General features: G+C 45.1%; 1 protein-coding gene across 6 annotated transcripts in view; it reads left to right on the plus strand.

The window, feature by feature from the left end:
• The window catches only part of LYRM9 (LYR motif containing 9), a 373929-nt gene that overhangs the window by 306110 nt on the left and 42721 nt on the right, over positions 1–25098 (plus strand). For all 6 annotated transcript variants that reach the window (XM_085649863.1, XM_085649860.1, XM_085649862.1 and 3 more), the window contains one exon: positions 23576–23723. In XM_085649863.1, the coding sequence (XP_085505989.1) occupies positions 23598–23723 (126 nt within the window). In that variant the 5' untranslated portion in view covers positions 23576–23597. The remainder of the gene's footprint in view (positions 1–23575; positions 23724–25098) is intronic.

Genomic DNA, 25098 nt, shown 5'->3' on the forward strand with positions numbered 1-25098 from the left:
GTATCTTGAAAGTTACTCTCTTCTTGACAAGGAGCCAGTGGAGGTTATGCTGGGATTGGGAGATGTGTTCATGTTGAGGCATACCAAGGACGAGTATGGCTGCGGTGTTCTGTATGGTCTGGAGTTTGCGTAGCAGAGACTTGTTGATCCCGGCGTAGAGGGCGTTTCTGTAGTCGAGTCTGCTGGTTATGAGTGCATAGGTGACGGTCAGGGGGGATCTATTTGAAGGTGTTTCGGAGGATGCGGAGAGTGTTGAAGCAGGTGGAGGCGACGGCGTTGACCTGGGTCATGGAGAGGGAGGAGTAGAGTACAATGCTGAGGTTTCAAGCGTGGTCCGTGGGGACGAGGAGGGCTGCAGAGGGCAGTGAACCAACAGGTGTTGTCCCATGCAGAGGGGGACGGTCCGAGGGGAAGGACCTCTGCCTTCTCTGAGTTGAACTTCAGGCAGTTGCTGCTCATCCAGGATGCAACGTCCCTCATTCCTTTCTGGAAGTTGAGTCTGGTGGTGAGGGGGTCCTTGGTGAAGGATGGGATGAGCTGGGTGTCGTCAGCGTGCTGTCTGACGATGGTAGCCAGGGGGGCCATGTAGATGTTAAAGAGCATGCGGCTGAGCGATTATCCTTGGGGTACTCCGCAGTTGATCTCTTTGGGTTCGGAGAGGAAGGGTGAAAGTCTGATTCTTTGGGCTCTGCCCCTGAGGAAGTAGCGGAGCTAGTTGAGGGTGGTTCCGTGTATGCTGGCATCGTGGAGTCTGGAGGTGAGTGTGCGGTAGGAGACTGTGTCGAAGGCATCGGAGAGGTCGAGAAGGATCACGGCTGTGGTGTGTCCTTGGTCGAGGAGGGTGTAGATGTCGTCTGTGGAGGCGAGTAGAGCAGTCTCAGTGCTTTGGTTGCTGCGGAATCTGGATTGGGAGGGGTCGAGGATGGAGTTTCTTTCGATGAATTTCGTTAGTTGGACATTGATGATCTTCTCTGACTTTGGCTGTGAAGGGGAGGAGGGAGATGGGCCGATAGTTCTAGGGGTCCGCGGGATGTGCTGAGGGCTTCTTAAGTATGGGTCTGACTTCTGCACGTTTCCAGTCATTGGGAAAGATGCCGGTTTTGAAGGTGGCGTTGATGGTGTGTCATAATTCCGGTGCGATGGTGGCTGCTCTGTGGTAGATGTGTGTGGGGCAGAGGTCCATGAGGGCTCCTGAGTGGATGCCTTTCATGGTCAATGTGGTGTCTTCGGTCGTGACTGGTGTCCAGAAGGAGATGGAGGGCTGGCTGGCGTTGCTAAAGGAGGGAGTGGTTTCGGAGTCAGGTGTCTGGTCGTTGAAGTTGTTGTAGAGGCCTTTGATTTTTCAGATGGAAGTAGGAGCCAAGCTTGTTGCAGAGGTCTTGGGAAGGGGTGATGTCTTTTGTTTCGCTGGGGTGTTTGGTGAATTCCTGGATGATGCTGAAGAGTTCCTTAGAGTTGCAGGAGTTGGCGAGGATCTTGTTCTGGATGAATGTCCTTTTGGTGGATCTGATGCATTGGTAGGAAGGTATTGAAGACCTTACCAGTACCTATTGACAAAGAGGGTAATGATGATGAGGCTTCTGAATCTGATGAGGCGCATGATGACTAATATGGTGATGCCATGAGAGCGTTAGAAGAAAATCATGGCAGGAAGGTGAGCATTGTTGTAGAGAGACATACATTTTTCTCCTCGCAACAGTATGTTTCCGTATTGAGAACCTTAGCTGTGACATGTAAATTCAAGGATTTGCATGAAGAAATTATAAGAGATCAGTTTATTAACAGGACAACTTGTACCAAAATACAAGAGAAGTTGTTAGAATTAAAAGACCCATCACTAGACAAAACTATTGCAATTGCACGCAGAATGGAGAACACATCTAAAGACATGAAGGTGTTAAGTGTGGGTCAGGTGAAGGAGCTAAATGGTGGACTACCAATTCAGAAGGCATTCATGTAGTACGCAAACCTTTGGATGCGACTAGTTCGCGCAGAGATCATGCAGCCTAAGCTACTAATGTACCAGGGGATAGCACAAGCGTTTTGGGATCATCCTTTGGTCATGTTGGCAAGCGTGTGTCTTATTGTTGTAGAAGTACGAGGCATTCGGGTGAGTCTGATTTTAGTCTGCCCACGAAAGGCAGGTGTTTTAAATGCAAGAGATTAGGACATTGTTCTAGAATGTGTAAGTGGTAGGTACAGGGTCCTAGTAAGTATGTCAATGTGTTACAAGATGGGACCGGTAGGTCGTCTGTGATGAGGAATCTTTCGGATGTAGGGGAGGTAGAAAGTCTAGTGGTTAGTGATGTCAATGGAGAGAATATATGCATGTGGGCTGATTCATGTTCTCCTTACATCCTCATTGATCAATTGGTTTGGAAAAAATTGGAGGGCTCCCAATTGTACCCGGCAGACCTCAAATCTGAGGGTTATTGTGGGGGCCATCGACCACTTTTGGGGTATTTCATGGATGTTCTACAATGTAAGGGACATTCGATGGTGGCAAAGGTGTATGTAGTTGAGACTTGAAAGACCCTTTTAGGGGTGAGAGTGCAGAGAGCTGTGGGCATAATTCCCAATCACCCTGATCAAGTGCTTCTCACTGATGCCGATGGCAAGTGTAGTAGTGATAGGTGGTGTGATAAGTTTCCAAATTTGTTTGCTGAATGATTGGGATGTTTGAAGAAGTTTGAGCATCGCACTGTTTTGAAGTAGGGATGCGTTCCCAGATAACAGTGTGGCATGTGCCTTTTTTGCCATGAGGAGTCAGTTGAAGGATGAATTAGACAGATTGTGTTCTGCAGGTGTGAATGAGCCAATTGAGTCATCAGAGTTGCTCAGTCCTGTGGTTTTGGTGACCAAATCCAATGAAAAATTGAGAATGTGTGTGGATCTTAGGGACCTTAATGAGTGCATCTGGGTTGATCGCCATCCTCTGCCTTGCATTAACGAGATGCTTATGAGCATTGGCAAAGCCAAGTATTTTTCATTGTTGGATTTATCCAGCGCTCATCATCAGGTGCATCTCCATTCTGAGTCAAAACATCTCATATCTTTTTTATAACACCGGTGGATGCACTTCAGTTTGTGCGCATGCCTTTTGGTCTGGTGTCTGCATTACACGTTGAAATACTGCTGATGCAAAGTGTTTTGAAAGGTGTGCCCAATGTGATGTACTTTGAAGACGATATCTTTGTGTGGGGCACAGATAAAGAAGGTAATGACAGAGTTTTGGAAAGGGTTCTGGTTAAGTTGGAGGATGCTGGTTTGACAGCAAGCAAGAAAAAATGCAAATTTGTTTGTGCAAGAAGTAGAGTATTTGGGACACACGTTATCATTCCATGGTATTCTTCTTAAGTTCAAATTAGTTGAGGCCATTGAGAAGGCACCTTCGCCAACTGACAAGAAACAGCTTTGCTCCTTTTTGGGCTTGGCCGAATATTCCAAGTTTGTGGAGCATTTTTCGGATAAAGTACATGTGTTGCATCTTTTAATGAGAAAGAGAACTAAATTGGAATGGACCCCTGGGTGTCAGTCTGCATTTGAGGATGTCAAGGAAACCATTGTTAAGGCAGTGACTTTGAAACCGTTTAACCCACACGATAAGACTATGGTGGTAACTGATGCCAGCGTATATGGGTTAGGTGCTGTCTTGATTCAGCAAAGGGGTGGTCAGGAAAGAGTGGTTGCTTTTGCATCCTGGACCTTAAAGGGTGCTGAAGGAACGTCTTCCACCATAGAAAAGAAAGCTTTAGCTTGTTGGTGGGGTGTGCAGCGTTTTAAAACCTATGTATGGGGTAATGTATTCAAGTTGTGCACCGATCATAAGCCTTGGGTAGATTTGTTTTCTACCAGCGGTGCTGCAAAGGCAACTCCTAGGATTGCCAAATGGCTTAATCGTTTGCAAGAATACAATTTTACTGTTCGTTATGGTCCAGGAACAAAAAATCTAAATGCGGATTGTCTGTCACGATTGCCTATGCAAGTCTACCATGCACCGGAGGATGAAGATTGGGCTGCAGCTAGTGTGGAAGATTCCTGTAAGGGGGCTTTTTCCGAACAGTAATGGAAGCAAGCAGTGGGTTCTGACAAAATACTTCAACAAGTGGTGCTAAATGTATCGCAAATCAAGGGTGAAGGTGGCACATATTGGCCAGAGTTGTGTGACTACAAAAAAATGTGGGCTGAACGGTCAGTGGTGGACAATTTTATTAGACAGTGTGGCAGGTTGGTGGTCCCATCAACTTTGCGTTCTAGACTTTTGGTGTTGTTGCTTGAAGGCATGGTGGGATGTCGGCCATGAAAAGAAGGGCACAGGTGTATTTTTGGTGGGCAGGGATGGACAGTAACGTCGAGAGATATGTGCAGAACTGTTTTGTGTGCACCTACAGTGATAAGTCCCATATTACGGTCAAATCTCCCATCAAGGCCACTGAGTATGCGTCCGTGCTATGGCAAAGAGTAGGTCTGGACATTTGCATTCCTTTTTCATTACAAGGATTTGGAGGGCAAATATGCATAAGTAATGGTAGATTACTATTATAGTGGCCAGAGGTGGCGTTTACCAGAGATATTAGGGCATCTGATATCATTCTGTTTTGTGATGAGATTTTTAAGAGGGAAGGATGCCCAGAGTGGGTTGTGTCAGGCAATGGTCCATAGTTTGTAGTGATTTTCAAGCATATCTGCATGAGCATGGTGTTAATCATGGTAGAACGGCTGTATATCAAAATCGTGAAAATGGTTTCGTGGAACGCCTCACCATGTGTAGAAGGAGTGCGTGCAGTTGGCTGTGGAGTCTGGTCTTGATTGTAGGAGTGAAGTTAAGGAAATGTTATGGAATTATCAGAATACTCCTCATTCAGCTATGGGAGAAACGTCATTCCGATTGCTAAGAGGTAGGAGTGTTTGCACCAAAGTGACACCTGCTTGGATGGAAAGAGTGATTCTTGCACCGGTAGATAAAGATGAGCTCAAGGAAAAGGTGGGATTGCACCAAGACAGACTTGTAATAAGACGATACAATGACAAGTTGGCAAGAGGTGCACAACAACATGAGGTTGTTGATTTGGTGAGGACCAGTGCTGGAAGACAGTTTTCAAAGTGGTCACATCTGCTAAAAATTGTCAGTTATAGGAGGTACTGTAAAGTTAGAGGACAGGAAAAATGGAATGTTCGGAGTATCACCAAGTGCAGTGACGTTGAGTGTGGTCATCGTGATCGTACATCCGAGGATGTAGCGTCCACTAGCAGTGATATCTGTTTTAATAGTGACTGTGTGGGTAGATGTGAAACCCACCAAACTGGCCGATTATGTGTGTTGGGGCGTGCCTGTCACATGTTTAGTCTTCTGTTGTGCATCCCTCTTTCCAACCGCTCTAATGTATGAAATTGTAATTCAGATTTTTTTTTTAATGTAAGAAGGGGGGGATGTGTTGTATCCATGCTTATTGATGTGTTCTGTATTTACTGTATATATATGTATATACAATGCTGCATTCATTGCCTATGTTCTGAATAGCTGTATTGTCTGTCTCGTGGGTACTGGAACTGTAATGATTCCAGGAACTCCGGTGAGACAGATGCCAGCTCTCTTGCCAGGGGTTGGTTGCTTCATACTTCTTCTGAGATTAAAGCTTATTTTAAATCACAACCAAGTGTGATTTCCTCGTAAAACCACCCACCACACAGTAGCAAAAATTAACTCCCAAACATGTATATTAAGTAATCAAGTGACTGCGTACGGTATGCTTTGGTTTCCCACCAGAGAACGTTTATCCGGACCTCAGATGCAGTGGATATGTAGGGCAGGAAACCGCTTTTCCACAACTTCCCAGCATAATTAAAACTAACCTGTGATACCAGCCTTATCCATTTCCTTAATTTATTGTTCTAATCTATATATACAAACTAAACCTAATCCTAATACCAACCATAATATTTAAGTAATGTAAATTGAATTTATTGACCCTAATTTATTCTATTTGCTAATTCTAATTATAAAAAAAATCAATTAATGCTAACCTCTAATTACACTGAATACCTTTATTAATGGATGTTCTGCCAAGTTACAGTGACAACATTAAAAAGCAGCACTCTGAATACACTATATTCATCCAAGCATCATGATGTACCACATAATTATAGTGGATTATTGAATCCCAATTAGTTCTTCATGTCACGACTAGTGTGTGGTAACTCAAGCATTTAAATGGAAAGTTCATATTGGATACAAACTTCCATGTTCAAGTTACGCAATACAAATTTGATTGGGAGAGTGTGTTTTGATGGTTTAATCTAGACCGTAGACCAACAATTCTTTAAGATCACCTAGCCTCTTCATTTCTTTAAAATGTCCTATACACCTGGAATTTATATTTTTTAGTTTTGTTTGGAACTCAAACAATACAGGATTTATTTATTTAACCTAGAGTGTATATAACACCACTTGTTGCTTTTACAATGCACAAAACAGTACAGTCACAATAAACATATCACTTTAGCTATTCGGGGAGATAGGCTTCTAGGCCAATGGAAGGAAGATCCCCACCCCATTGATCATTATTCAAACGGTGTAGCTGCTTGGGTTTTTATTATGTGCTTACATATTTCTCTTTTAGTAAGGTTTTTGAAGCATTGGTAGCATTAGTTATTATTTGTGCGTGGGAAGGGGTACATGGAGGATAAGCTTTCTTTCTTTATTTCGACCGTTTTACATCATAAAAGAAACACAACCGGGGGCGAAAGATCTGTTTTTAACACTCTGTATGCATGTAGATAATGCCTAAGACCCAGGTTCTTAAGAAGGGGAACAAGCCAATAATTTCTGGGTCTACGGTATGCTTTACAGAAAAAGATCATATGTAGGTCATCCTCCCGGGTTTGGGTGCATAGTGAGCATTGTTCTGATGAGGGGGGATTGGACCACTGCTTCGTAAATGACCCAAGTGGGAGTGAGCTATGTCTCCACTGAAGAAACAATTTTCTGGTGAAGACCGGGCTGATATTGTCAAGAACACTCTCTTGGTGGTACACATCTTTCATTTTAACAAATAAGTTAGTAAGAGACCCCTCCTTTGTAGCCCCTATAAGTTTTGATAATTTAAATTCATAAAATTCCTTTGCCAGGAGTTTCCTAGGGATCCTACAGCACGCACTCCCTGGGTTTAGCCAAAGATCCGGCCGTCCCAGATTCTCACATGTCTTTTTCACATAGGATAACCATGGGATAAGAGCGGCTTTTGGCAGAGTTAAAATCTCTTGTAGTTCAGACCTATATGTTGCAAGTTCTGGCCTAGCCCACAATCGACGCCAGAAAGTCAGCGGTTTGAGTGCCAGCTCTTCACTAATTGGTCTCAATCCCAGGTCCAGCCTCAACGGCAAAAGAGGTGTACTTGTTGGAAGGGCTGCCAGCTGCCTAATAAAATTGTTTTCAGTGACTAGTAAGTTCTGTGTAGAGGTGTGGCCCCACAGTTCCCCGCCGTATACTACTGCCCCACGCGCTTGCATTTTATAAATTTGTAGGGCTGGGATCAAAGGTTTAAAGGACGAAGTATTCCTCAACCTACAGATACCTCCAGTTAATTGAACAAGTCTCAAATTGGCCTTGTTACGATGGGTGTCCCAGGACATTGTTTGATTAATGGTGACCCCCAAATACTCAAATGTACATACTCTCTCCAACTTCTGAGTGCCTATGATGGGATTAGGCCGGGTGGAATTTGGGGGATTGAGAATCATGTATTTCGTCTTCATTGCGTTGATCTCTAGACCCCGCTCAGTACAAAAGGTCGAGAATCCATCTAAAATTTGTTGAATTCCCATGGGGGACTTAGACAGCAGCAGGGTGTCATCCGCAAACATAATAGCGGGCACCCTGGTGCCATTGAGTTTTGGTGCATCGGAGTCGGCCACCCTCAGCAGGTGGTCGATAACCCCGTTGACAAAGAGGCAAAACAGGGTCGGAGCGAGGACACAGCCCTGTCTTACCCCCCTGTCAACCGGAAATCTATCCGTAAGTACCCCATTCCTACCGCACCTCACACGTGCAAAATTTCCCATGTGCAGTCTTATCAAAATGGAAAGGATATCATGCGGTATGGCCAGGTCCGCCAAGACGGACCAGAGTCTTGCTCTTGGGACTAAGTCGAAGGCAGCACGCAGGTCCACGAAAACTGTTTACAAGCTGCCACCCTCGATTATTGCGGTCTTCCAGTAAATAAGGTTCAAGCGGAACACCTGGTCCGTATTCGAAACCCCCTTCTAAAAACCTGCCTGATAGGGGCTAAGGATGGAAAAGTCATCAATCCAAGTTTGGAGGCGATCAAGAATCAGCCTACCAAACAACTTCTGGGAGACATCTATAAGGCTAATGGGCCTGTAGTTGGCTGGGAGCAGAGGTGACCCCTTTTTAAAGACCGGCACAATCTCTGCGCCCAGCCAAGTACTAGGCACCTCCATGCCACCCAGAATAGCATTAAACATAGACAATAGATATGGTGCCCAAACATCTGGTTCCTGTTTAAAAAGATCCCTGGGGAGGCCATCCAAACCCGGAGCCTTGCCAAGGGGTAAGGCAGAAATTGCTGCTCTAATTTCAGTCACCGTAAAATGGTCTTCAGAATGACATGGTGTTACATGGTGTTACAGTGGGTGGTAATTCACCGGGGACCCCAGCCTCCACCCTATAAAGGGACCAGAAATGCTCCTTCCAAGCTTCAGCTGAGATGTTAGGTTCTATAGCCGATGGAAGATCTTCTGAGCCAGTATTTACAATTCTCCAGAATTTGCGGGAGTCCCTATTGGCTAACGATTTAGTAAGGTCCTCCCACTTCTCCCGATCCCACTCAATCTTAGCGTTAGAGATCAATCGCTTATACTCCCTCCTCCTAGCCTTGATCTCAACTCGGCTATTGCCTTCCTTAATGGCGATTAAAAGGTCTGATTTCGCCTTACGGCATGCAACATTATACCAGGTCTGGCGATTAGTGGGCCCCACCCCCTTCTTAAGTGGACAAAAGAGGACTTCAGCCAGAGACTTTATCAAGTCATCGTGCGCCAAACGCAATAACTCATAATTGTCTTTGGCGATAGAATTTCCCATTAAAGTACTCACTACCTCCAAAGTGGGGATTACCCTGGAGTATAATTCTGCGACTTTCCCTTGATTAGTGGAAAGCTTTTCCCATCTAATTCTCCTTCTATTAGACGTAAGGACCAGCCCCGTGGACGCAAAACCTACCATGACCCTTCTTCCCACTAGACCCGGAATCTTATATTGTAACTGGAGCGCATTGTGGTCGCTGTCCTCCCTTGTAATTACCCTAAAGTCAATGATTAGCGACCACTGGGAGAGTTGGACCAAGATATAATCTATTCTTGATTCCCTACCCTGTTTATTATACGTCCACTTTGGAGGGATATCAGAGTTTACACGGCCATTACAGGCCCGCAAACCGTGCTTAAGTGTTAGTGCAGTGACCTGGACCGCAAGGGGTGTCCAAGCTCTAGGTGGGATAGCATATGTGGGAGGAACCAACCAAACGGCGTCCTCGTCTCGAGAGGGTTCATCCACTAAGCCCAGTAGAGGCTCGAATTGTGAATTCAGATCTCCCCCCACCACGAAGGGTATGTCCGGGGAAATGCTATCGAGAAAGGCTGAGAGTTCATCCATCGTCCTCGATTCTTGGGTGATATTAACCGGCCTTGAATAGACATTAACCAGGGCGAGCCTGGAAGAATTTGACCATTCCAGTATCACGACGAGGATGTCCTCTGAATGGGTGAGGATTCGTGTAGCAGAGCACCCCAGATCAGTTGCCACCCAGATGATAAGGCCTCCCGATGGCCGCCCACGACCCCCCCACCTAGCTGCCACTGAGAATGCTGCGAAACCTGGGCGAGAGTACTCCTCTTTCGCCCAGGTTTCTTGGAACATACAGATATCATTACCTTCCACAAAGGAGGCCCATTCTGGGGAATCCAGCTTGTTCCCCAGACCGGCCACGTTCCAAGACAGTATCTTTAGGTGTGGAGGGCTGCTTATTTCATAGGGAACTGTGGGGGTATTTTCACCCAGTGTGGCCATAGATCTGATGTTTTGTCGGTGTTCCTCCCTATCAGCTATAGGAACGTTAATACTAGGTGGGGGGACTATTGCCCATGTCTCGGGGTCCTTAACAACAGTGAGCGCCTCAGACTGAGCTACCTTGGGGGAGTTTGACGTTAGACCAACTGGGGTATCATTTCTCCTCTTGGGACCCTTAGATGAACTGGTGGCCACCCCTCCACTCTCCTTGTGTTGTCAATCCACCATGTCCAGCGAACTAAACCTGTTAAATGTCGGAAAATAAGCAGGCTGCTGGACACCATGAGAGTGAGGATCCCCACACTCTCTAGCACCCCATCCCCTACCCCTCCTAGGAACAGTTTGCCATCCATCCCCCTCACCCCCGAAAGTCTGCGGTGGATAAAAGAAAGACAATGGTAGCGGCTGGATAGATGTGCCTTGGTCATAATGCGGCCAGGAGCATATGTGAGAAACTGACCTAGGTTCCCTAAAGTTAATCAGCACACAATCACTATTAATGTTTTTTCTTGAGTTGCCCAACCATGGAACCCTTCTAACCATGAGTACCTCAGCAGATACTCCTCGCGGGAGAGGTCTATTAGTGGTAAGCCAATTAACAACCTTGTTTCTTAGTGCAGCAACAGGTTCTTTAGAATCCTGCTTAAGCTCTGGCACCCCTGCTAAGATGACTGTGTAAGGGGCCGCCTCTGGGGGTAGATGCACCGGCCTAGGCCTTTTGGTTTTCGGGGGGAGAAGTTGTGTGGGTGTACTTTTGGTCTCTACCAGAGTAATGGAAGGTATCCCCACGGTGGACAGTGAGGCTACCGGAGGTGTGACCACCGGCTGCGATTGTGGGGATTTCACTTGTGGATTTGCTCCCTCTAAGGGGGGTACAAGTGTGGCCTCCTTAGTCATGGTTCCCCCTCTACCCATATCTGCCCTATTACCGGACTTGAGTGTGTCAGCTAGTTGAACAGTAGCTTTTTCTATAGTCACTAACCTTGCCTCAATCTTTATCAGACGAGCCTCAAAGGGGCTTAATAAAGCCCTCATAAGAGCGCCAATATTATGTAAGGTTAAGTCCTCCTCTGTATTTGTGCTAGGGCAGGGGTTCTCTAGATATGTTAGATGCAGATCTGGATTTGTAGCAGATGCCTCATGGGGTTTGTCTTGCACGGAACAATTTATTGTGGGTACATCTCTCGTATTATTCCCAGCTCCCTGGTTATGCTTCGCAAGTTTAGCCTTGCGTCCCCCTGGATTATGAGCCCCTCTTTTCCTCTTTGAAATAGCTCCCTCCCGTTGTCCCTGTGCTGCACGGCTTTCTTTATCAGTGACAGGGGTATTATCTTCCTCAGTGGCCTAAATAGGGGGTAGGGTGAATTCCCCAGTTTCTCCAGTGACTGAAAGTATACATTCAAGTCTATTCTCTGGGGTCCGTACCTGTGCTATCGTTCCCATGGATGATCTCCTAACCCACTCTATTTCTTGTGAGATACGTCTTTCTAGGACAGTGATTTCATCAATTAACAGGGAGCCAGCTTTGGCGAAATATGTGTCCAAAGTACCTTTGGCCGGTCCAGGAGCCAGCGTGGTTTTGCTACGAGTCTCACTGGCGATCATTATCCCCCGTATCACGGTGCGGATCGATCGAGCGCTCAAACACCAAGGGGGGTGGCCTGGTCCCGGTCTCTTCCGTTCTCTAACGGCCTCAAACGGCCCGCCCTTTGCCCGGGCTTAGCCCCGGGTGCTCCCGCGCGCTCCCGCGCAGCGGAGAGCTAGATCGATTTATATAGGGCGGGGTTAGGGGCCGTGGGCGGAGCAACAGGGAGAGCGGACCAGGTGTTAGGTGTCGGTCGGGCAGGGACTCCTGGGAGATGCAGTCCCTGCTAAAACGCTCGCAGCCCTGATGCAAGCTGAGGCCACAGACCACCACTCCTTCAGGCGGATTCAGCTGACTCTGTCCCCACACAGCGAAGCGGCACCCGCGGAGCGGGTGCGGCGAGGAATGGAGGTGAGTTTTGATTCAGCAGCAGACCTCCTGGTGAACTAGGCTCCTCACAACGAAGGTTTTGGCAAGTGATCAGCAACATCTTATTATGGCTAATGAGGAGAGGCTGAAGGATATTTATTGGCTGAGTCGCATCGCATTGCTGATTGTGTTTCTGACAATGTGATTTGAGCAGGTCTGCATGTCTGACTGATATATGTGCAGAGTGCATATTCATAACTTGAATGATCAACCTTATTCTTTAGCAATTGCTAGATCAGGTGTCCAGTGGATGAGCATATAGGTCTTGAAAGATGGAGCACAGGATGGATGCTGGCACCCAAGAACCTTGTGCTGATTCCTGGTTCAAGCGAGAAGACTGTGTTGAAGTTGACCCCCAGATTTCTGATTGTAGTTGCAAGACCCACTGTATCCGAACCCCAGAATTAACACCTTAAGATGCTTTCAGGTATTGGGGAGAACAGAACTGAGGAACCGGAGCTTGTTATTTGACCATGATTCCAGGATATTGTAAAGTGGGTAGTGGGGGATTAACCACAATTCAAGCAAAAGATCATGTTTTAATCCTCATTTCAGCGCCCTTGTAAACAATGTTGGTATAGGTTGAGCAGGGCTTCAATGGTAATGAATAAGGCTATATCCAGATTTAAAATGGAAGCCTAGACTTTTTCCTCTGCTATGGACTCTCCGTGCACCACCCACCACTCACCTACTACTGGGCCATCATACTGCAGACATTTTTGTAAGGATACCTGGTCAGATGATACTAAGATAGATGCTCACCTTTTGACTATTGAGCACTCCTCAGATCTGTATTTGGAGGGTCTAGGCATCGCTTTACCAAAACAACTGTGATTCGCACAATGACACAGTGAAAATTATGTTACTAGAGATGTGCAAAGGATGTGCCTCTAAATTTGTTTCCCCAATTAAAAGAAAATGAAATTGATGCAGGGAGATGCATTAACTATCACACCTGGCATCCAGAATATTGATGGTAATACAGAATTTAACATAGTAAGGCGCCTGTACCATTTGCTTCTCTTCCAGTCACATAGCTGACACAGTTCTGTATTGCTTCAAGTGTGGAGTACTTAAGTGTTTGCTTCCATCAGAACTCTGTTTATCCTGTTTGATATCATTGCTTGGGCCGGTTTTCTTTCTGTCGTTTTTAATTTTTGTGGGTTTTCACCGTTATTTTTTTATTTATTTTTCGAGTGTGTGAACTTGACCTGAGGGTATCAGAGCGCTTTACAAAGTTTGAACCAACATAATTTTACAATGAATGCACAAGAAAAAATGGTAGGCATATAGGGTAGTAAAATACAATAGAAGTTGGAATAGATGATCAATAATTTCCAGAGGTAAAGATGCTCGTATTTTCAGTAGTTGTACAAATTAAATTGCAGTTATATACAATGGTAATGGTGCTTGGCCTTTTTGGTTGTTGGAGGGAAAGTGCACAAAAGCAATTCAGTTATTTTAGGAGGGTGGATTCGGGTATTTGTTAAGAAGAAAAACTATATATATTTTTTCCTGAAGCATAAGGATGATTGTTGGAATTGGGGGTCTCTAGTTGGCAGAGGTAGTTACCTTTCTCCAAATAGGGACCCTTGCTTACAGTCAGGGTAAGGGGGATACACACATTGGATAATCCCTGCTCACCCCCTAGGTAGCTTGACACAAGCAGACAGGCTTATCCCAAAAGGCAATGTGTGAAGTATTTGTACTCAAAACACACAGTAACACAGTGAACGCACCACAAGTGGACACCACACCAGTTTAGAAAAATAAAGTATCTTTATCTAAACTCAACAAGACCAAAATGACAAAAATCCAACATGCAGGTAATAAGATATGACTTCAGAATGACTTTAGAACAGTTATTGCAAAAATAAAGCTTGTAGAAAACAAATAGCTCCGCCTTGGACTATGGCAACGTCGTGACAGCAATAAATCCAAAGTACGGCACCGACCGTGAGAAGTGCATCATCTGGCATGGATTCACACGGACCCCCAAAAAACAGTACCTTAGGAACAAAGTCTATGACATTGCACGGCATTGTGGAGGTGGGGCGTCGGTGGCGAGGTCGAGGATGGCTTCCTGGCTACCATGGGGGATGCAATCTGTCATGTTCAGGACAGGGGCAGACAGTTGCGGCGGCAGTGAGGCGTCGTTTCGATAACGTTGCCAAGTCGGCACCCTCTGCAGTTATCGGTGCCGCAATAACCGGATGCAGATGCTAGCGATGACTGAGTCGGTGCGAGTGCTTGCTCTGGGAAATGCTGATAACTGCAGGCGTCAAAGGGCATTGGAGCTGCGGTGCAGGCTGGGCAGTGCATCGTGCACTTCACGAGCGGTGCCCCTGGTCTTGGTGCAGCTCAAGGCATCATAGCAGGGTCGGAGACAGGTTTTCTTACTTTTCTCAAGTTGCTTCCAGCTCTCAACAGCAGGAACAACCTCCAGAGGCCCAGAACTGGAATAGGCACATCCTGGCAGGTCAGAACTCTCAGCAATAGAGTGCAGGAGCCTTGGGATGAAGTCTTTGTGTCCCTGAGACTTCAAAACAGGAGGCCAGCACACTCGGGCCCTTGGATATTCTTCCTCAAGCAGCTTCACAGCAACGTTCCAGTCTATGTCTGTTCCTTGGCAGAAACAGCAACCGCTGGCCAACCCCAAACAGCACACAGCAAAAGGAGTAGTACTCCTCACAGCTCTTCTCTTTGGCAAAGGTTCCTCTTGAGTCCAGAAGCAATCTAAAGTCCTGTGGTTTAAAGTCTACTTACTTATACCCCATTTTGTCTTTGTTCTCTTAGTGCCAGGGTCTCTGAGCCTAGGCCAAACCAGTTCTGTCCTCACTAGTGCAGTATGACCACAGGGGGTGAAGACCACATTGCGCAAGGGAGACAGGTCCTATTCAGGTGCAAGGAACACACCTCCCACTATTCTAAATGCAGCCAAGGTATATTCATCTCACCTCGGAGTAATCTAGAAGGAGCCTGGCACACCTCAATCCCCTCCAGTGGCTGTCTACAGTGAATGCACATCCCCAGCCCCTGTTACTCCAAAACCATACAGTCAGTCCACAAACGGAAAGAGGCATACTGATTCGTTAAACAAGAAAATGCCTACTTAACAAAAGACAAGGCGGAATGGTGTAACTGTAGATAGATTGATTTAACAAGAGTCTTTTGGTCCATTAAAATTCCATGTTTTATTCCAATCCTATATCCAAAGGGTTTAAAAGCATCTAGCCAACGCGTTTTGTTCAAGTTTCCTTGAACATCATCAGGGCTTGTTTATGTATGGTGTTGAATATTAATATAGGATTACATTTGATCCATAGTTATGTTCATGTATTTCTTCATTTTATGTAGTCATTATCCATCATGTAGATCATTAATTCCATATGGGGATAACTGTTCCCCTAGTCCAATACCTGTATCAGTATGAGTGTGTGAGTATTTGCTGTCTGCTGACTGTGACTGCTGCCGCCTGTTATCACGCGAAATCTGCTGCCATCTCCCTTGCATTTTTGCACATTATTGCTGTTTGGTTTTTAAACTCTGTTATTTTAAATCAATTTGCTCACATATTGTTTTTATCCCTTACCTGGCTACTCCCACTCATTAGCACTTCGCACTCGGCCCTGGCGGAACCCGGATGTTAGCGGGTCCGCATCGCACAGGGGTTGACGCGCTAGTTCCTTCCAACACCGGAAACTATATAAAACGCGCTGAGGCGGCCGCGCAGCGGGTGTGAGTATTTGCTGTCTGCTGACTGACTGCTGCCGCCTGTTATCACGCGAAATCTGCTGCCATCTCCCTTGCATTTTTGCACATTATTGCTGTTTGGTTTTTAAATCAATTTGATCATATATTGTTTTTATACCTTACCTGGCCACTCCCACTCATTAGCTCTTCACTTCGCGCTCGGCCCTGGCGGAACCTGGATGTTAGCGGGTCCGCATCGCACAGGGGTTGACGCGCTAGTTCTTTCCAACACCGGAAACTATATAAAACGCGCTGGGGCAAAGGCACGCCCATCTGCGCCCGGAGCGTGATCAGCGCCAGAACCCCTGGACGTGCGACCCCCGGGACATATAGTAGACAACAGTTGTTGGTCCTAGATTCAGAGCCATGCAAACTACATGACATGGCCCTGTACGATAATAATTCAGTGAGCTTGTCTGCCCTAACTGCTCCTTCCGATTGGAATGTTCAATTGCTGAGAGGTTGGAGTCCTTGAAGGACAGAGACACGGGAAATCAACCCGGTAATCCGTCCAGGCAAGATGAGGATATAAATCCCAAATTAATTCAAGAACAGTATTTGCAATGTGTCTTGGTAAACGTACGATCTTTGGGAAAACATAAATATCAGATAGAAGACTTGATTCAAAGTACGAATACGGATTTCATTTTTCTTACCGAGACATGGACAGACAACGCCTCGAGCCCAGACTGGAACATAGTCCTGCCAAAGGGCTATGCAGTTACTTCTCAGGATGGGGAGGAGGGGAGAGGTGGGGGCATAGCGATTATTCATAGGGAGCACTTAAAACTGCGGGTAGACACCATTAGGGATCTGCCGGCAGAAGCCTTACATTTCACCATTAATATCAATAATAGTTTGAGTCTCCAGGGACTTTTAATTTATCGTCCTCCTGGACCTAAGGCCTTATTTTCACAGACTTTAATGACCCATTTAGAATCCTATATAGATTCCCATCCTTTTATCATTCTCGGTGACTTTAACTATCACCTGGAACTCACTGATAATTTAGACACCGGCAGACTCTTAGATAACCTGGCAACTTTTGGTTTTACCCAGTTAGTTTTAGAACCCACCCATCAGGCTGGCCATACTTTAGATGGCGTCTTTTCTAATAATACTGAGACGCTCATGTCGAGTCGTACCCCTTCCATGGACGGACCACCATGCGATCTGCTTCAATATTAGGGTTTTTCTGTTAATTCAGCAAACACAAGCAAAACCAACTAAGGTAAAGACCAGACGCTGGAACTAAGTCCAAGCTAAAGATCTGATAGCAGCCCTTGGCAAAATCCCCCGGTCGCTGGCTAAAAATAATAATGAGGCAGCCTCTGAGTTCAATAAATGGCTCCGGACAGCGGCTGACCATGTGGCCCCAGAAAAATGGTCAACAGTTAGGAGACTTAAGCCCTCGTCTCCTTGGTATAACCCACAATTGAAGGGTTTAAAAGTAAAGTGTCGATCTGCTGAGCATCAGTGGAGGCAAGATTATGGTAATGACAAGAAAATAAATTATAATCTTGCTCTCCAACAGTATAAAGAGGCAATTATTGCCGCGAAAAAGTCATTTTATACCACTAAAATTGAGGAAGCTGGTAATTCTTCAAGGGAGCTTTTTAGAACGGTAAATCTGCTTTCTAAATCACAGCAGGCAAGCATCTTCCATCCGAATCAAACTATGTGTAATAAATTAGCTATATTTTTCCAGAATAAAGTCCAAATTATTTATGATAACCTTTTGAAAGTTCGAATGGATCCAGACAAGTTAGATTTACCACAAATGGAGGCAGAACTATTAGATGTGGAGTTAACTAGTTTTCCAGAAATCACCAAAGATGAGGTTTGTAAACTCCTCCTCTCTATAAAATCTGGATCACCTAAAGACACTTGCCATGCCATGGTGATGCATTTGGCCGCTAGCAGAATTGGCGACAAACTGACTCCGCTAATAAATCAAGTCTTGGAGTCAGGTAGCTATTCAGTTTGCTGGAAAAATGCTATGATTAGACCTATTCTTAAAAAGCCTACGTTAGATTCCATGGAGCCTAAGAACTATCGACCGATTGCCGGTCTGCCTATAGCGCCAAAATCATAGAGAAATCAATTAATAAGATACTGACAGCATACCTGGACACTAATGATCTACTGGACCCGACTCAGCACGGTTTTCGATCCAATCTCATTCGACCGAATTGGCCTTAATTGTAGCAACTGAGAAGATTCGGAGAACAGTTGATAGCTGGGGTAAAGCAGTTCTTGTATTACTTGATTTGTCGGCAGCCTTCGACACCGTGAATCACACAGTGTTAGTGTAGTGGCTGTGGGAGGTAGGGATTGGGGGTCTTGCTTTGTCCCTCCTATCCTCATTTTCGGAGGGGAGAGAGCAGAGTCTGTACTGGGAGGGTATGCAGTCAGACCGCTTCTATCTGCCCTGTGGGGTTCCCCAGGGATCAGCATTGTCACCAACGATGTTCAATATCTATGTGCTGCCCCTGGCCAGACTCCTCAGGAAGCATGGTTTTGCTTTAATGTCATATGCAGATGACTCCCAGCTCATAATCTCGATAGCCAAACAGCCTGATGACACAGCTTTCAGGTTTTATACCTGTCTTGAAGAGATTATGACCTGGATGAACCGTTGCTTCCTAAAAATCAATACGGATAAGACTGAGGTCATTGAGTTTGGCCAGGGGCAACCTCAGTGGAATGTTTCTTGGTGGCCAATGAGAGCAGGAGAAGGCCCCAGTCCGGCCTCTAAGGTTAGAAACCTGGGAGTTATTTTTGATTGTCAATATTTCTCCGCTCAGGTAAATAATCTTACTTCTTCCTGTTTCTTTTTAATCAAAACTCTGAAAAAGATAATTCCCTTCATCGGGAAGGAATTACAAAAGACAGTGGTAGTGGCTCTTCTGCTATCTAAGTTAGATTATTGCAATGGCCTGCTACTGGGGATCAATAAACTCCAGATGAGTAGGTTACAGTCACTGCAGAATGCCGCCGTAAGATTAATCCTAAATATTCCAAGAGGCCAATCAACTTCCACCGGAATCAGAGCCCTTCACTGGCTTCCCATTCAGCAGCGGGTGGACTTTAAGGCTTTGTGCCTGGTCCACAAAGCATTCTATGGTAGGGGAGCCAAGGCTATTCAAAAAATGTTTAGACCCTACACTCCGGTTCGTTCATTAAGATCCAGCATGTTGGGTCTTCTCCATATTGATAGGATTAGGAGAGTGAGATGGGGTGGAAAAGCTTTCTCTTAGTGCGCAGCGAAGCTGTGGAATAAACTGCCAACAGCCATGCGATTTCAATCAAATAGACAAGTATTTAGGAAAGAATTAAAGACCTGGCTGTTTGCCGTAACATAGGCCTGCGATACAGGCTGTAACACTTCTTCTCACACCAGCGCCAAGACGCCACGGCATTCGAGCGCTTTAAAAACATATATCCTATCCTATCCTATCCTAGTATTGCCAAGCAGATAACACCGCGTCCAATTCTTCGAACCGCCAATCAATGTACGGTGGCACCATTCCGCCCTGTCTTTTGTCAAGATTTCTTCTGCTCTGCAGTAATACCACACAACGGCTGGTAATGGAAGAGGAGTGCAACGTGCTGTACTATTTGAACTATATGTGAGGTGCAGTTGAGAGGTCCGCCGTTGACTCTTTTTATTTTTATTTTTCCTCTCAAGAAAATGCCTACTATCTAAAAGTGGTATTTTCAAACATACAATTTTAAATCCATTTTTACTAAAAGATGTGTTATTAAATTCTGAATTCAGAAAACCTAAACTTTATTTCTCTATCTTGTCCCAATGGGAAGTTATACTTGTAAGATGTTATATAGTATTTCCCATTCCATCCAATGGGACAGAGCCTTTCAATAGTGAAAAACTAAATTGGCTGTGTTTCACTATCAGGACATGTCACACACACCAGTACATGTCCTGCCTTTAACATACACTGCACCCTGCCCATGGGGATATATTGGGCCTACCATAGGGGTGTCTTACATGAGAAGGTTAAGGCCAGGCAAGTGGGTGCACTTGCCAGGGCAACATGGCAGGTTCAAAACTGCACACATACACTGCAGTGGCAGGTCTGAGGTACCTTTCCATGGCTAGTTATATGGGTGGTGTAATGAATGCTACAGGCCTACTAGTGGCATTTGATTTACAGGCCCTGGCACAGTCAGTGCACTTACCAGTAAATCAAATATGCCAATCGTGGATAACCAATCCGGTTAACAATTTACACAGAGAGCATATGCACTTTAGCACTGATTAGCAGTGGTAAAGTGCCCAGAGTCCTAAAACCAACGGAGACAGGTCAGGAGCGAATAGGAGGAAAAAGCAAAAGGTGTGGGGATGACCCTGCAAAAATGGCCAAGTGCAACAATGATTGATTGTCATGTAGATACTGGGGTAGGGCACGTTCCCAGAGAAGAACGGGCAAGTAATATTTATTTCTTAAATTTGGAAGGAATCAGGAGTAGAGTGTTTGAGCTTTGCAGAGGCCTCTTTGGGCTAGCTTTTGATAGTTTGTTTGCAAGGTAGTTTGGTTTCTCAGTGTAAAGACCTTTGTGGGTTATGCAGACTGTCTTGCTTCAATTGGTAGCGAGTTGAGTTTCTTCAGTGTGGGGGTAATGTGATCATAACATCTTTTCCAGAGAGAAGTCTAGCTGCTGCATTGAGCATAGGTCTCATTTGCATAAGATGCTTCTTTGGAGCAGCAGCGATAGTTGTGTTGCTGTATTACAGTTTAGAGAGGACTAAGGATTGCACTACAGTCTTTAAGTCTTCATGGGGGATAAAGGTTTTGAGTTTTCTTTTTTAGGTGTTTCAGAGTGTAAAAGGCACTTTTTTTCCGAATCATTGATATGGTCTTTCATGCTTGTGGTTTTTGTCAAGTGTACTCCCTGGCGACTTAGAGCTGGAGATCAAGAGTTTGCAGTTTGATGCATCTACGTTGTCCAGCCACTTGTGGATAGGATGAGACCCACCTTTTGGTGGGATGAGGAGAACTTCGGTTTTGCTGGGGTTGAGCTTTGAGTAGGTATTGATTAGCCAGGATTGTACCATACTGAGAGAGTTGTTCAGATATGGATATTGTGACACAGAGTTGGGCGTCGTCTGCATAGAGAGAGCACACAGTTCTGTCCTGTTTCAAGAGGACTGTGAGGGTATCCAGGTAGAGGTTGAACTAGGCAGGGGACAAGACTGAACCTTGGGGAGCTCTTGTGGGACTGAAACTGCTTGTCAGATGGCAGTGTTTAATTTAATTAGGTGAGATTGTTGGTGAAGGTATGAGGCAAACCACTGATGGACTGTGTCAGGCCTCCCCATCATCCAGAGTTCTGTGTATGTCATCAATAATGCTCAGGAGTGCAGTCTCCGTACTGCAGCCTTTCCTGAACCCAAATTGGAAGTTTTATTTTTCAATGTGGTAAACTTGTGATGGCACATATTTTTCAATAGTTTTGGCAATGTGAGGGAGGTTAGTTATTGGTCAGTAGTTATTTAGGTCGTGTCTGTCTTTTTGATGAGCGGGGTTACTTGGCCAAGTTTAAGGAAGGCCAGCATAGAGCTGCTGGAGTTAATGTTTTTAGTCCATGTTGGGGAGATGATGTGTCCTAGTTTTTTGACAAGAGAGGAGGGAAGAGGATCAGAGAGTTGCAATGTCAGCTTCATACATGAAAGTATTTTGATGACCTCTTCTGAGATATTTACAACCTTGGTCCAGGTTGCATTGTTTTTCAGTTGTACATGATTGTTGTTGGTGTTCAGGCTCGCTGAGGGGGTGGGTTTGGGGAGACCATCGTTGGTCAGAGGCGTGGCAGTGGGGTACCATCTTTGATAGAAGGGCTTTCTTTGGTAGGGAGTGAGTAAGTGAAGGGGTCAAGAGAGAGCTCAATATATATATTTTTTCTTAGAAGAATTTGGCAAACTGGTTGAATGTTGTGGGATCATGGAGGTTTGCTGTTTGATAATGTTTTAAAGGTCGCTGGGTCTATTTCTATAGCGATCAAGTTGTGCTCGAAAGAATGAGGACGTATTTTAGGCATTCAGCTCGGAGATGAGGAGATGGGACAGTGTGGTTTGTTGTCTCAGGGTTCTTTCAGTCAACCTAAGTTGTTGTCTCTCCATGTTAAGGATCTGGAGGGGATGCTTTTCGATCTCTTGAGTTTTAGTGGGATGACAGTGTTGATCATTTCTGCCATTTTTGTGTTGTAGTAGGAGGTAAGGTCCTCAGCAGAAATAAAGTCAGGCGGAGATCGAATTTGGGAACTGAATAGGGATTCTATATCCGATTGGGGGACTTGCTGCATATTTCTTGGCCAGTGTTTGCGACGAGTAGTTTGGGTAGGGTGTTTCAGTTGGTTATCATTAAGTTTGAATCGAATCAGGTAGTGATCTGTCCAATCAGTGGGTAGGATTGAATGGAGGGATGTGGTATTAGGGTAGATGACGATTGCGTTGGGGGTAGAGCCTTTATTATGTGTTTGCTCTCTGCAGTGTTGTATGAGGCCGTTAGTTTCAAGGAGGGTGGATACAGCTTGTATTGTTGTATCTTTGACATCTTTCAAGTGCAGGCTTAGGTTTAGTAGACCAATTTCTGTGGTGTCATTCATGGAGTTTTGCATTATTGGGTCTACTGGAGGGTGATAAATGGCATGGAAGTTGATAGGACTGGAGCCTTGGGAGAAGAGATCAACGCCTAGATATTCAAAGGTAGCTTATTCAGTGGTGCAGAAGGGTTTTAGGAACAGGTCGTTTTTGTGTATTGGAGCTATTTCACCGCCAATACAGCCTTTATTGTTGCAAGCCTAGTGGAGGGAGGAGATCAATAATGGGGGAGGAGTGGTTGTGTAGCCATGTTCCAGTTAGAAACCAGATGTCCGTTTCATGTAGTAGGATCCTTTCCGCTATTTCAGTGCCATGCTTGACTGCTGAGTCATCAGAAAAAAGTCTCCCATTCAGGAAGCTGAGTGCCTCCTGGGTGGGAACCTGATGATAAAGCATGCCACCAACTAGGTTGGTGGGTGAGGGTACTTCTACAAACCAAATGGGTTCCCGCAAGAGAGACTTTTTTTCTGATGATCCTGATGACTAGGTTAATTAAAGCTTAGCTTTGAGCTTGTTCTCTTTGTTTGTTGAATCCAAGATTAGGGGAGACGAACCAGCGCCTATGTTCTCTTCTCTCTCTCCTTCTTTTGTTAATTGATGCTTTACTGCTGACCTACAGTTTAAGAGCATTCAGTTTATCGTGGGTGATGTTCTCAGATGGGATTGACCTGGTTAGATGGCAGTGAGCTGGGCGGGCGGCCTGGGTGGGCAATTAGTTGGAGGAAACCTGCTTTTGCCAAGAATAGCAGGGATCTTAGAATAGTAGGATTGAGTGGGAGCATGTTGTATGTGTAATTAGAAAGTGATTTGGAGCAAATCGTGGTGTCCTTTCGTATTGAGATATTTTCCTTCAGTATTGTATTGTATTGTATTGTATTGTATTGTATTGTATTGATTTGAAAGTTAAGACCAGTGAGTATGGGCATCAGCTGAGAGGCAGTTGGATCTGCAGCAGAGAGATGGGTTGGCTGGTGGTCATCATGAACTACTGTGGTTGGATCTAGCCTGATGAGGTTGGAGATCTATGAGGATTGAAGTGTGCTAGTTTAGTCTGGTCAACTATTTCATTGATATTTCTTTGTGTGTGTCTTTTTAGGATTCGCAAACACCTCAATCAGATGATGCCTCTGCCAGGTGCTGAGTTGGTGCACAGGCCCTTGCAGCTCTATCGCTATCTGCTCCGTTGTTGCAGACAACTGCCCTCCGAACCCATACAGCACCATTATAAACATGCAATACGACAGGTATGTCTGTACCTCTAGAGGGCTATTGCCATACAGAACCGACAGACACCCCATAACTGCTTGCATGTTTTAATTGCTAATTACCTGCAAAATGTAAATTTATCTATTTAGCTTTCAAGCTGCCTCCTCTGTTTAAGCTGAATTAAGGGTGCGCTTTTCAGATTGATGCTGATTTCCTGGCAAATTTGAGAACTTACAGGATTAATGTGGATCATTTTTGGCAAGTGGGCAAGTTGTTCTTGGGGACTATTTTTGCCCTTCACCTGCCACTATCTACCTTCAAAGACATGCACCACCACTATGCTTGGTTTGAGGAACATATTTATGGGCCTTCTCATTCAGAGCAAGCAGACCGTGTCCAGACTAAGGAATACAGTTAATTCTGTTCAAGTGAATGCCAGAAACCTAGCAAACAACCTTTGAGAAGTTAGTTATGAGCAGCATAAGTTAATAGTGTATGTTTTCTTGACTTACTTCAGTAGATCACCAAAGAAAACGAATTCCTGACAACTCTGTCTGTGTGGGAGCTTTGCTTACCATGCAGTGTCTAAAGGCATTCTTCCCCCTTCCAGTCGCAGCTGTCTGTCCCAGTAATCATCATGAGGACAGTTCCTGGCTCTTCAGCTTGTGGCGCTCTCTGGCATAAGTGCTTCCTCATGATACGTAGCCAGATGGTCATTCTGCTAGAGCTGCGTAGGAAAAAGATGGTTGGTGAAGAGGAAGATATGATGTAGGTATTTAGAGAAATTGGAAAAAGATATGTTACCATAAAATGGACAGGGAGATGTGGACGAGAGGGGAATGTGTGAAGGAATTTGAGAGTATGAAGCACATCTAGGACAAGAGAATGAAGGAGATCTGACGTAAGAAGGTAAAAGATTATGATGCTTGGACAATCGAAAACTGGTGATTGCACATCCGAGAAGCGAGTTCACAAACTTGTGCGTATGGGAAGGGGGACATGGAGAATGAGCAACATTTTATTATGGACAATGAGGTTTAAGGATATTTGTTGGCTGAGTGGCATCGCATTGCTGATTGTGTAACAACCTGACTTGAGTAGGCCTGCATGTCTGATATATCTGCGTCATTATCAGAGTGAAGGCGGGTCAATGATTACACCACAGGAAAGTAAACGGGGTGCGTAAAATAGAAATGCAGTGTGCAGAATAAAGCTGAATACCACAGTATGTTTGTACTTTGCTCTCAAATGGATTTTCCTTGGGATCTGTTCCTGGGAACCTTAGGTATGACACATTGTCATAATGTCACATAAGGTATATGGGATATAGAAGAAGGATATGTGGACACTGTGGGGAAACCTAGTATGCTGGTTTTAGAAGCCTAGGTATCAGACTCCTGGAAACACAGATGG

The sequence above is a fragment of the Triturus cristatus genome, chromosome 3_2 (genome assembly GCF_964204655.1).
Source record: "Triturus cristatus chromosome 3_2, aTriCri1.1, whole genome shotgun sequence".
Lineage (NCBI taxonomy): Eukaryota > Metazoa > Chordata > Amphibia > Caudata > Salamandridae > Triturus > Triturus cristatus.